The 14,069-nt window shown below is 29.0% G+C and overlaps 1 protein-coding gene across 2 annotated transcripts; it reads right to left on the reverse strand.

Moving 5' to 3' along the window:
- Positions 1 to 3,667: 3,667 nt before the first annotated feature.
- On the reverse strand, positions 3,668 to 6,452 carry LOC100209593 (SWI/SNF-related matrix-associated actin-dependent regulator of chromatin subfamily B member 1). Of its 2 annotated transcripts, none has more exons than XM_065807634.1 (5): positions 5,012 to 6,452; positions 4,746 to 4,873; positions 4,459 to 4,628; positions 4,044 to 4,366; positions 3,668 to 3,970 (listed from the first exon to the last, which is right to left on the reverse strand). In XM_065807634.1, exons 1-5 carry the CDS (start codon positions 5,476 to 5,478, stop codon positions 3,922 to 3,924), a joined length of 1,137 nt encoding a protein of 378 aa, XP_065663706.1. In that variant the 5' UTR covers positions 5,479 to 6,452; the 3' UTR covers positions 3,668 to 3,921. The 2 variants fall into 2 exon arrangements, with proteins under 2 accessions (XP_065663706.1, XP_065663705.1); XM_065807633.1 differs by having other exon boundaries at positions 5,815 to 6,451.
- Between the last annotated feature and the right edge of the window lie 7,617 nt (positions 6,453 to 14,069).

Raw genomic sequence — 14,069 nt, forward strand, 5'->3', positions numbered from 1 at the left:
TAAGTGAGCAACATTTACAAACTTTTTAGGGGTTTCAATTGATGAAAATCTCACATGGAAAAAACATATCGAAAACATTACCTGCAACATTTCGAAAAGTATAGGTATATTATATAAAGCAAAAAGCATGTTAAACAAACATATTTTAACTCAACTATACCACACATTCATTGCCACATAAACTATGCGAATGCGGCTTGGGGTAGTGTTAATAAAAGTAAATTAGAACCTCTTCATCGCCAACAGAAACATGCTGCACGTCTTATTAATTTTAAAGACCATTTTTCACATGCAAAGCCTCTTTTTATTGAAATAAATATTTTAAACATATTTTAATTAAATATTTTTAATGTAGTGTGTTTTATGTTTAAATATAAAACTAGTACAGCTCCGGTTTCTTTTCACAATTTATATTCCTTAAAAAAAAAAAAAAAAAAAAAAAAATATATATATATATATATATATATATATATATATATATATATATATATATATATATATATATAATTTAAGAAATGATAATTTCCTTCTTCAACCAGTTTTCAAAACCAATTAAGGCAAGTTTTCTATTTCTTTTTGAGGAGCGTTTTTATGGAACAATATAGTTTTGAAACATTTTAATTTTTCTGACGACTGAAACTTTATCGCATTTAAAAGGAAATTAAAAAATATCATTCTCTCTATTGAAAACATACTTATATATTTTTAAATTTAGTTGTTTTGATTTATTTATAATGCATTTACAAATTCTTATATAAAAAATATTTATTTGACTATATACTTGTATATTTAAATTTTGTTTTATTAATTTTGTTATTGAGTATCATGTTAATTTAATTCATACATTTTATACCTATCAAGTCTTATATTTTAAGTATTTATATAAAACGTTAATTTTTACTTCCAACTCTCGTTTTATAAACTTTATTTGACTGCCTTATTTATTTTATACGCATTATAAAATTGTTTTAACACGTAACGATTGTAAGCGGTTCTTGATGACAAGATCATCTGATCAGTGGCGGATCCAGCATTTTTTGATCTTTGAGATAGCTAACTTCCAGAAATGGAGCTAACTCCAAATATTTATATGTTTATACTTATGTCAAATAATGAGAGTTTGCAAAAAACGATTTCCAGCTTTTAAATTTGAAAAAACTAGAAAAATATATTCAATATTCAATAATAGAATATCAAAATTTTGATTCGAAGTTTTTTGCATAGCTAACTACCGTGATGTGACCTGAGATGTAAATAGTCAATATAATCTGGTGCCATATTGAACGTTGCGTCAAAAATTGTATGGTGAAGAGTTAGATTTTTTATTGTAAAAATCTTGTTGTTAAAAAACTATTTTGATTAATAATGGCACACGAACGTGGTAAGATTGGAATTTGCATGTTAAAGCGATCGGTTTACACGTAAAAACCAATATTTTTACGAAAAATTTGATGTGAATTTCTTTTTTCTTTTTTTTTTTTAATTAAAAATTGGCTAATTGGTATGGCCAATGTTGATATGCCAGTCACAAAGAAATTTCTTCTTAAGGGTGCATCTGTTTTAGCACATAAAATGAGTCTTGACCAAAAAGTAATTGGTACTCGTTGGGCACGCAATTTTTTCAAGAGACATTCAACACTTTCGATTCGAAAGGTTCAGACACTTCCAAAACACAGAACACTAGTTTCCAAACAAGATATTAGAACGTGGTTCCAAAAAATAACAGAGTATATGAATAAAAATGATTTGTTGTCTGTGTTTAAGGATCCTAATCGAATTTGGAACCTTGATGAGTTATCTTTTAATATGTGCCCATCTATTAAAAATGCAATTGGACAAAAAAACAAACGATTGTATAACATCACTGCAAATAGTGATAAAGAAAGTTTCTCAATTATGATAACAGTAAATGCTAGTAATTTATTTGCGCCACCATTGGTTTTGTATCCATATGAACGGTGAATTCCACCAGAAATTGCAGTTAACTTTCCTAAAAATTGGGTTATGGGTAAATCAGCCAAAGGTTACCAGATGTCCCAAACATTTTACGATTATATATCTAGACCTTTCATTAAATTTTTAAAGAAAAATAATGTCCTATTGCTAATAAATCTTTTTTTAGAAGGCCACAAATCACATTTGACCTTAGATTTGGGACAATTTTGCAGAGAAAATGGTATTGTCATCATTTGTTTGCCACCTAATTGCACCCATTTTGCCCCACCATTGGACCGAGTTTACTTTGAAGTTGCAAAAAATATTTGGACCGACATAGTCACTGAATGGAGAATGCACCCCTTAGAGTTGCTCTACCAAAAAGGCAATTGTTAAAACACAGGACAATCCAACATTAATACCAAATGGATTTAAATACTGCGGTTTGTGTCCTTTTTTACTAGAAAATTTGGATCTTACAAGTTCCGTTAAGTGTACAAGAAAATGAAATTCAAAGGGATCTCAAAGAGAAAGCAGCTAAAAAGTCTAAAACTTAGTAAAATTATACGTAGAATAATGGAAAGGAATTTCAATTTTATATTATGTGTAGAATTAGTAAATCTGTCAGAAAAATGTCTTTAGTGTATTAGTCATTTTAATATTCAAGAAATATATAATACTAAACATTAGGACTTTCTTTTTTACTTATTAGGACTTTCTTTTATTCCAAACAAAATCATAGTATTTTTGTTTTGTCATCACCTCGAACTACATTACAGCATAAATTAAGACTTTTTTGAAAGTATTCACGCCTAAAATAAGGTAAAACTGAAAATTTATTTATTATTCTACAGTATTATCAAAAATCAAGAATTCGAATTCATTATTTATTAGTATTAATTCGCTCTTATAAATTGAGATATCGAAAACTAGGACTCTCTTACGTCACATCACGGTAATTCGACAAAAAACAATGAATATCAAGAAATAAAAATTTTACCAACACTTCTGATATTCTATGGACTTGTATGTGTTACAAAGAGTTGTTTATTTTAAAAATTCATTAGTTGACCTTGAAAAGTTTTAATTGACAAATTAACACTTGTGTCCTTTTTTGTAATGACGGATTCCATTGAGCTATTCAGCAAATGGATCTTGTAGGCCAGCTTTTTGGTATTGAATTTACAAGGCTTCTTTAATCGATTTTTCAAATTTACTTATGTTAACTTAATGTATTTAAATTATTATACACTCGCAGTGAAAATTGTTTTTAAAAAGTTAATATTAAATTTTGAAACAATTTTAATATTTACGAATTAGTAAAAGATTTAAGTAAAAGATTTTAAAATAAGATTACCACACGTTATTTTTATTACTTGTTATGTTTAATGATTTTTACTTAAAAATAGCGTATTTTTTGAAAATATTAAGGTAATTGTATGTGTCTTTTCCCTATGTACTTTGACACTTTTGGTTAACTCTTCTACCCCGCTCCCCCTTCCTCCTCCTCAATTGTTATAGAACGTACTTTATAAAAGCCCTCTCTGATTGACTAACTAAAAGTGAGTTTACATGTTGCAATAGAGTAATAATAATCCTCGACATGAAAAAAGCAACACCACATAATATAGATCTCATTGATAATAGTAAATGAATCTGATTGATAATATTTTTAATATTGAATATTGATATATGAAATTAAATAAAACTTAAGCTTTTAAAAAAAGTAGAATCAATGAAAAATCTTTTTTTAAAGTTTTTAACAACTTCTAATGATTACACAATCTTTAAATGTAGTTTTTTCATGATTGCTAAATAATTACGATAATACTGCTTGACTTGATTCTTAAACCATCATACTTTTTACAATGTTTGTGCACAGCATATGTATTTTTACTTGGGCATACCTCAATCTAAGAATCAGTTTTAAAAAACTACCCAGACAAGACCATTCTTCAACATTTTTGATACACCTTTTTTAACCAATTAAATTTGCATAGAATAAGGTATTGTATTGGCAAGCCGACGCATCCGCCTAAAGTAAGGTTAAAATAGGTCAATAACAAAAAGACAACATAAAAACTAATTCGAAAAATATTTATTTTTACCTTGTATTTCTGTCTTGATCTCTTAATTTCTTTTCCATCTCAGCATCTGTAAGAGTTTCTAAATATGGGCACCACTTATCAATATCCATTCCAGTGCGTACTGCATTTTCAACTACAGGCAGTGGATTTTCGCTAAATGCATAAGTTTTCCTGTTCCAATTTAACTGACCACGTATACTGTAAGCAATAGCTGTCACAAACTCACCACCAAGACCTAACTCTGTGCAAAGAGATAAGGCAAATTGTTCTGGATTATTTAGCTTTTCAGAAATGTCCCACTCAAACTGGTCTTGCAGAGAAACATTGCCCACATGCAAATTTAACTACACATATATATCATCAAATTACAAATAACAAATCACAATTTACATATAAAGAATCATTTTTTTGTGTGCATTATAATGTACTGTACTACCTTAATTATAACACGTTGATCCGACATTTCACTTAAAATTTCTGGCTGTGCATTATATTGCCGAATTTGTGTATGCATTGCTTGCACAATAGCTGGTACAAATACTAATGTAGGTAGATCCAAATCATCACATAACACTTCTGCAAATGATTCTGGTGAAATTAGTTTTTCTAAAAAATAAAAACAGTAATATTGATGTGAATAAAAAATAGGTGTGCATGGACAAGTGTGTAAATGAAATGAAATAAATGAGAAAGTAAAACAAATTAATTTAAACTAATAGAAACCATTTTTATTCCAAGTAAAAGTATCTCTCAGTTTTTGTCCATCAAGCTCAATATCTAAGCGAATAGGAATAAGCTCTTCAACTTCATTCGCTGCATCATGAATTGCTGCCATGTCATGATCATCATAACTGAAATAGTATTTATAATAATAGTTATTTCATGGAATTTGAATGGATTTGAAAATATAGTCTACAAAATCTTATCCCTATTTTTTACATCAAAGACATTTTTAAACAGGAACAGACTACATAAATATATATAGGTACCAAGTTGGGAATGTCTTGACTCTTTTAGAACCAACCCTATGTCTGCTGATTGGAGTACCAGCAGGCACAGCATCTAAATGATGTGAGTTATTTGGTAAAATATTTGGTACCCAAATATCAGGCTTTCCTCTCTGTCGTGGTTTAGGAAGTAATTGCGGAGAATCTTTTGCAACAGTTGAACCCCCTTCATTTTTGTATTTACTTTCTTTTCCTTCTATAAGTTCTTCAACCTCAGCAGCTTTTACTATCATTACATGAGCTGGAAGTTGATGCATTGCATACTTTGACATTTTTTTACGCTCATCAGATGTTGCAAGCCGTTTCCATAAACAAGGATAACGCTTGTAAACTGAGCCTCTCATCATATGCAAGTAGCTTCCAACTTCACTTCCAATCATAAATAACTCATCACTATTGTCATTTAATTGAAAAGACTTTGGTTTTTCTCCAAAGGTTTGTAATGGCATTCTTTTTCACAGTGTTTAAAACCAGAACAATAATTTCATACCAAGCTTACAAAAAAAATCATCCACTTTTTTTGAAAAATTTATAATTTAAATTTAACATTATTTTATGAAAATAAATTTTTGATACAACATATTCATTGATTTTGGACAATTATTTCATTATGGCCTTTCTTTTTGTTAGTAACTCGCTTATCGGAACTTATGACTCGATTAGCCAAAATATAGACCAACACGTAAAAAATATTAATGAAGTAACGATAAATAAAAGAAAGTCTAACTTAAAAGCAGTTAACTCAAAATAGTAATATCAAATAATGATCCAGATTTCATACTTACTTGACTTTAAATGATTGCTTTAAAAATTCTCTTGATCGACTTTTTTTTTTTTCGTACAAAGTCGGAAGAGTCGTCACACTTACAAATTCGGGTTCTAAATATCTCACTTCTACATTCGTCGAGTCTATACAATTGTTTTTTACTTTTGCGAACACTGATTTAATATTAAGTTTAGAAGTAATACCTTTGAGTTCTTTTCCACAAGCCGTAGGAATATATGTACAATTTTCTTGATCTTTTATATTTGTTTTTTGACGACAGAACGCTATGTTTATTGCAATCTTATTTTTGTTGTTTTCTTTTGCAACTTGAGTATTTTTTTGTCTATAAATGTCTCCATCACCACTTAATACTTTTCTTGCTTCTGACGCCTTTACAACCATAGTTCCTAAATTCGTCAATGTTCGCATATCTACGTTTAAATTGCATAATATTTGTCGTTCTTCTAACGTTAAAACACGTCGGTATAGCGAAGGAAATCTTTTATATAAGGCTCCTTTGTAAAACTGCATTGCAGAACCAACTTCAGATCCAAGCATCCAATGTTCTCCATTTTCCTCAAGTTGATAAACAGCTGGAGTTCTATTATTACCATGTGATACAACTCTAGCCATTTTTGAATTTGATGATATTTAGACGTTTAAAAAAAAAAAATTACGCTAAATATTTCCTTTTTAAAAAAGAACGAAAAAATTCGAAATTTCGTTACAAATAAATGAAGAAAATTTCTATATACCAACTTTTTAGAAACCTTTTAAAAGACAAATTAAAAAAAAGTATAAGCCGTGTAGCCAGAAATAAAAACCTTGTTAGTTACAATTTTCTTTGGGGTGAGGAGATGTAACCTTTTTTGGGGTGGTTTTTTTTTCTTTTTACTGTATTTTTTTTTTCTTTATTTTGAAAATTAAAAACTCTATTAAAAAATCTATTTGCGGAATATCAAAGCATTCGTGTAAAAAACAAACAAACAAAAAAAACTACAAGCAAACAAAAAACACGCGTTTTTTCTCAAAAACTTTTTTCTAATTTTTTTATATTTCTCATAAAAGGGGGACAGCTATTACCACTTATAGGGTCCCCTCTCACGGGATTTGAACTGAAGAATAAAGTAAAAATCTTAAATTTAATTGATTTTGCACTGCGCTTTCCTACGTAAAAAGAGGGACAATAACAGCTCGACCTCGGTTATGCCACTGTAAAACGCCAAGTTTTTTATTCTCTCTGATGCTCGATTACATTTGTTACAAACAATGTCTGACAAAATATTTTGACAACCAACCCAAAATGGTAGAACCTCGATTCCGCAGCTACAGTTAGATCCCGGTAAGTCGAACGCCGGAAAATCGAACTATTGTCATCCCAAACTGTTTCATTCGGTCCCTTATTTATTAATTTATTTTTATTTATTTTATTTATTTCTTCCTTTGAAATAATCTTTACAATGTTTTACAACATAACAATATAAAGTTTTGAAAAATTCCGAATGGAGCAGGCAGAAGACAAGTTCTTATCATCCAATCCCGTTGTTACAAATTTAGATATAATCTTGTATATACCCATTGTATATACATATGCATAAACTTTTTTTTTTTAATTTTTTTTTAACATTTTTATTATTAATATTTTTTTACGTCAATTTAATAACATGACTTAATAAACGTAGCTTAATTTCTATACTTTTTCGTTGTATTTAGGGGCCGTATTCTCATCTCTCAATTAAGCTTAACGGAGCTTTTGTCTGAAATTTCATTACAATATTTCTAAGTAAAGAAATGACAAAAATTTATATAAATTTGTTAAAATAAAACTTATACCAAAATAAAACATTTATGCTTAAAAAGGATAATTTTAAATAAATTTTTTATAAATGTAATTTAAAAATTTTTTTTGACTAACGCTCCTTTAAGCTTAACGGAGAGATGAGAATACGGCCCCAGGATGTAAATAGACTTGATCGTTTTCAGACGCAAAATAATTTAATAATAAAACTGGTACAAAATAAACCATAATAATGTTAAAAAAGCAATTATCTTATTATTATTATCTTAAAAGCAATTATAAGTTTCTTAATAAAAGATCACTAGCTTTTAGACGTAATTTTATTCCGAAATTATAAGAAAGTCATTGTGTTGTAAAACTTTTTTCAATGTCAACTTTTGAGTGTACAGCATGAGTACAATATGGGCCGTCTCGAAGAGATTTTCTAAGAGTAAGGAGGGGGGGGAGGAATAAAAAGTTTTTAAAATTTTATTTATCTTGGTAAAACGACTTTGTATTTTTAATTTCAAATATAAGTATATATAATTTATTATGGATGTAATAAATAAAAATAACGAAGAAATAATTTTTTAAATGTTGGATGAACAGAAAACCTTATCTTAAAGGAGACTGAGAGACTTCTTAAAGTGCAGGAAACAAATTTAAAGATTATAAGTGCAAATATATAAATTATAATTGAAAGATTGCATAAATTGGAATATGACTTAACCACAAACAGAACAAAAGAATACAATATCGAGAAAGATTTAAAAGGATTTAAAGAAAGTTTAAACTTCCAAAAAGAGATGATGAGGTAAAGATTGCAGAAATAAAAAAACGAACAGAAAATAAAATAAAATATCACTACGAACAGAAACGTGTTGAAATGATCAAAGATACAAGTACGAATAAAAATATAAATAATAAATTGATTGACCTCGAAAATCGATCACGAAGAAACAATCTAAAAAATCGAAGGTGTTAACGAGTTACCTGGTGAAACTTGGAATAATTTTACAAAATAGTGAAATAAATTTTTATTTTTACATCCTTAGATCAACATTGATTTGGGGGAATATGGATTCAAATTTCTTTGATCAAATAAACAGAAGTAAATCCAGATAACTTGGTTTTATGGTTTCACCAGTTCCAATTTCAATCAAAGTGGAAACGAAGCTCTTAAAACCCAGACTTTTATTAAAAAATTTTTTTTTTGTTTCTGGCAAGCAGATTTCTTCATCTTCAAAATTTATATTTTGTAACAGAGTTCTGTAAACATCCTAAGATTTGATTTATTCATCTCATTTGCCATGAACTCGGAAAACTGGACATTTTTATTATGTAATGAAACAGTCATGGTCAGAAAACTAATTAGAAAACCAAACTTTCTCTCTGCAAACTTAAAGTAGAAAACTTTTGTTTTTAGCACATTTTAAACTTGTTTATGATAGGGAATAAGTGTTTAATTCTAATTAAAATTGTAACATGATTTTGTACCAAAGCTACTTTATAAAAGCAATATACAAAATTTTCATTTTCTTTAAAAGTGTAGTGACTTTATTTTGTGTCTGACGTTTTTTATCTTTATCCAGAACAATTGAATCTAGGGTCTCAAGAATATGACTCTAATTTGAATGTAAAATTTGAATAGAAATAACTCCTGCTGACCATTTTCTCCGACTCAGGTTTTTGATGGTGACTTTTCTGCCTTTTACTGCAACAATTAGAATACCAAAACAAATTATCTGCTATCTGTAAGTACAGAAGTACAGAAATTATACAGACATTGAAGAAACCTAAGAAAACCAAATACTGTCTCACAGCTGTCAACAGCATTTAACTAAATTTTAAGAATGTAAATAAGAGAAATAAGAGCAATGTTTGGGTTCTCATTTTTCATTTGTGCTTGCAGGTTGTTGTATTTTGTAGACCTGTTAGATGCATTGTCATATGACTCACCGCAAGTATCTTTAATGTTTAAGCTAAGCTCGTTTTACTGGGACCACGAGCACCGTTCATGTTTCAGCTCTTTTAATCTATTCTTGACTGCATCTTTCATAGCCTTTCCATTATGTCTACAAGAAGACTCAAGCCCAATAAATCTTTCTTCCACAGCAGCTTCCTCACGCACATATTCAATAATTATTGCAAGTGAGTCAAAGTGTGAAGTGTCAGGTTATGAGCTAACAATCAGTGAAAAGTATTTAACTTAGGAGGCTTCGCTACCAATGGATTGCATAATATTTTTTGCCGTTAAGAAGACGATTTACTCATAAATTGTCAATAAAATGTATGAAACATTTTATTTGGTCTGGTGTTTCCAGATTTCTTAGTGTTTAGCAAGGAATGGGTTAAGTTTTGAAAAAAACTTGAAAGCCTTGATTAAGTTTCCAGTACTGTAGGCGTCTATTTCTGATGAGTCATCTCTGAGACCTCAACCGCACAAAAACTTCAACAACTCTTCTCACAACATCCCTTGAGTAACGTTTATCATCTTTTCAACTGCTGTTTCTAATAAGCAATAAGTTTTTTTTTTGCTGTGATTTTTATAAAACAGCACTAAACTGAATCTGTGAGCTGTTTGCTCTGTTAATGCCTCTGTATAGAATGCAGTCATCGAATTCAGTTCTGAAATTATTATCTGAATCTTGCAAATGCAGCAGAAGAAACAAAATATTTTTTCATAGGATGGTGAATAAATAAACCTCTTTTGAATTTCACCATTTTTTAACTTGAAAGAAAAATAGCTCAGCGAACAGTACCTTGAGTATATTTTTTAACATTTTGACAAGTATATTTTGTAACATTTTGATCCGGAATTTCTTTTTTTTTATAGAAATCCAGTAACTTTGCGTTAGATAGACTTATTGAAAAACTGAACTAAATCGAAAAAATAATTGTTATTTGTTTTAGTTTTTTATTAAAAAGTTACTTATGCAGCAAAAGTTTTTAATTTTAAACCTATAACGTAATATGAGTTATGAGTTATGCTCATAGCATAAGCAGTCTTTTTATCGATTTGAAAAAAAAATGTATGTTACAATAAAAAGTTAAAAGTAAAAGTATAAATATGACAAGAACAAACTGGATGCCAGAAATTTAACAACAAAAACAAATTTTTTACATAATCTGTTACATCTGAAACATAAAGCCAACTGCAAAAACAGATCAGCATGCGAAACATCTTATCCCGCTCAGTCATACTAGTTTAGGTATTAAAAAGCTGAACACTTTATCCATTTTTAAGCCCTTGCAGTAATGATATAGAAGTCCCAACAAACCCACAACTGCTGTGGCATACATATTTAAAAACTGGAGGCTCCTACTTGGACTCTAGTTCTCACAATGCCAATGAATTGTTCTGGGCGCACCTGCACTCGTGCGTCCGGGTGAATCCGGCATTGCAATTTTAAAAAAGAATTTTGATAGTTCTAATAATTATGTCATATTATTGAAACTGCACTTTTTAAAAGCAGAACACACATCTGTGCATGCAGATCATCTAGCCTATAAGAGACTTTTTTTAACGTTTACACCTTATTCCATTTTTAATTTCAAGACTTCCAAGCAATGCGTTATAGTAGAAAAAAATTTATATAGCTGTTGATATAAGCCAAAGAAAAACGCCCCTGTCACACGAGACTCAGCTGCTGCAATATCAACCAGACTCAAACAATAACCGGTTCATGGAAAATATTCAACTTGTAGATTTAGCTACTTAAACCGGGCCTGCAACCTAGTTAGACTCCAGACATATGTGATACATTATCATACAACTGCTCACAGCAATCAAATGTTGATGCCATGCATTTCTAATGTCATTTTGACAAGATTAAGCATATCAGCTACCAAGTGACTTTATAATAATTGCTGAAAAAAGTTCCACTGGTTTTTCTTCAAAAAATACATACCAAGCAATAAAATCGAGTTGATGTACATTCAAGACAATAAAAGTGAGTTGATCTAAGTGCGATGCTTGAATAAACAATGATTGAATACTATTTCACAGCTTTAAGTTCACTGACTATAAAAAATTTACCAATAAAAAAAATGTTATTTTAAACGTTTTTATAGCAATTAAAAAGGATATTAAACGTTTTTATAGCAATTACAAAGGATATTAAACGTTTTTATAGCAATTACAAAGGATATTAAACGTTTTTATAGCAATTACAAAGGATATTAAACGTTTTTATAGCAATTACAAAGGCTATTAAACGTTTTTATAGCAATTACAAAGGATATTAAACATAAAACTATAAATATAAAAGCTATATAACAATAAATAGCTTATATATAAAATATATAAGCTATATAACCAATTATTATATAACTATATATAATTACCAACTATAAATAACCAATTATTTGTAAAAATAAATTGACAAGTAGCTGGCTGAACTCTTCGCACATGATAGCTGATATCTAGGAAGTGCTTTACCTTTACCTTGATTTACTTAAGTGTTTGTATGTTTAGCTAGAAACAAATCGTATTCAGTTACATTATGAAGTGGCCCAGAATTTTGTTTCTTCAATATGCCTACAAAAACATTAGTGTTTTTTTTTGTAAGATATAAAAATCTGAACATTTCAAAAAAAATTCAATATATAAGAATAGAATAAAATAAGTATATTGTGACCTTTTTAATTTTTATAACTTATTTAAAAAACGTTTTTTTAATTAATTAAAAAAAAAAGTGATTCCATGCTCATTGGCCTCTTCAATCGTTCTAGCCCTGCAGCGGCTGCCTATGCTGAATATGGTTAAAGAAGGACCTGGGCGTAGATTGGGCTTTGTATGTTTATAGTGTCTATAATACTTAAGTGATATAAGTATTATGACCACATGTGAGTCATATGTGACTACCATCTATGTAATATAAATACCACAGCCATACATGACCCAGATTTACGTCATCCCATAAATTGAGTGAGGCTATCATTTAATGACACACCTAGCTCACATAAAATTCTGTTGTGAAAACCTCATTTCAATTTGTCTGTTACTTTTTATTAGTTAATGTGGCAATTGCCCTACAACCCAATTGTCACCACCATGGAGTTAAATTGAAAAAGAGTAAAGGTTACAAATCGTCTGCAGCATGGGTTAATCAAGTTTTTGCAGACAATATATGTAAAGTTTTTCAAAGCTTCATCTAAATTTAAAATTCACCATTTAATCGACACCAAGCATCTATTTATTGCCATCAAATAAGTATTATTATGAATGGTATACTAATAATACACTGAATTTTGCGAAAAAAATAGCTGTATTCAAAACTATATTTGTGTTCAAACCTATAATTGTGCTCATTAAAAAGATGTTTACTTCATATTAAATAACAATATTAACAATTAAATTTAGTCCTATATATAAAAGACGAAAATGATCAAGCAGAACATGTGTCAATATTTTCCTTAAAAAAACATTAAAAGTATTTTTCTTCAACAAATTGACATTTTTAACTTCTAATATATCTTTGAGAAGCAAAAAATTCATAATAATTTTATTTAAAAGCTAACGCTACCCATTCAAACATGCAAATAGTAATATTTTCGTCTTCTTTATTCAAAAATTGCTTTGGTTAAAAGTCCTAAAGTATTGTCTACTTACTTGAATATTCCAATTTTCAGTAAAACGTTTTGCTACATCTCACGAGAAACGTGCAATCTTCAAGGTAGAAAGAACTTTAATTTTAAGCGAGACAGCTATTCAAATGATAAAGTTCATAATAGCCAGCTAGTTCAAGCTAGATCATTATAGATCAATATGATAGTCAGCTATATGATATTTTATTGTTAATAGAAAAGGTTGAAGACATACAACTTTAAAATTTGTGTACAGTTAAGAAAAATTTTTTGGCATGAAAACAATTTTACTACTAACAGACGATAAACACAGCATACAAACGGTTGTTATTTAAAATAGAAGATAGGTCTTTAATATTGCAATTTGATTAAGGTATTTGTTACAAATTTTCATTAATAAATTGTTTATTTACTTATTTTTTTTTAAGGATAACTAAAAATATTTGTATGTATGTATGTATGTATGTATGTATGTATGTATGTATGTATGTATGTACGTATGTACGTATGTACGTATGTACGTATGTACGTATGTACGTATGTACGTATGTACGTATGTACGTATGTACGTATGTACGTATGTACGTATGTACGTATGTACGTATGTACGTATGTACGTATGTACGTATGTACGTATGTACGTATGTACGTATGTATGTATGTATGTATGTATGTATGTATGTATGTATGTATGTATGTATGTATGTATGTATGTATGAATGTATGTATGTATGTATGTATGTAGATATATATATATATGTAAATTATGTTAGTGTATTTTACAAATAGATTGCTGGATCATCAGGAAGAGAACTCTTCCTGATGATCCAGCAATGTATTTTACAAATACATTGCTGGATCATCAGGAAGAGTTCTCTTCCTGATGATCCAGCAATGGTGAAACTTCA

This window comes from Hydra vulgaris, chromosome 10, assembly GCF_038396675.1.
Source record: "Hydra vulgaris chromosome 10, alternate assembly HydraT2T_AEP".
Classification (NCBI taxonomy): domain Eukaryota; kingdom Metazoa; phylum Cnidaria; class Hydrozoa; order Anthoathecata; family Hydridae; genus Hydra; species Hydra vulgaris.

What these genes read in the sequence shown, in the direction of transcription:
- LOC100209593 (XM_065807633.1), bottom strand. Translation starts at nt 6,428, where the DNA reads ATGGCTAGAGTTGTATCACATGGTAATAATAGAACTCCAGCTGTTTAT. An exon ending in TTTTACTTGGAATAAAAATG is followed by an intron (nt 4,629 to 4,745) that starts GTTTCTATTAGT and finishes TTTATTTTTTAG; the next exon opens with AAAAACTAATTTCACCAGAA. An exon ending in ATCAACGTGTTATAATTAAG is followed by an intron (nt 4,367 to 4,458) that starts GTAGTACAGTAC and finishes ATATATGTGTAG; the next exon opens with TTAAATTTGCATGTGGGCAA.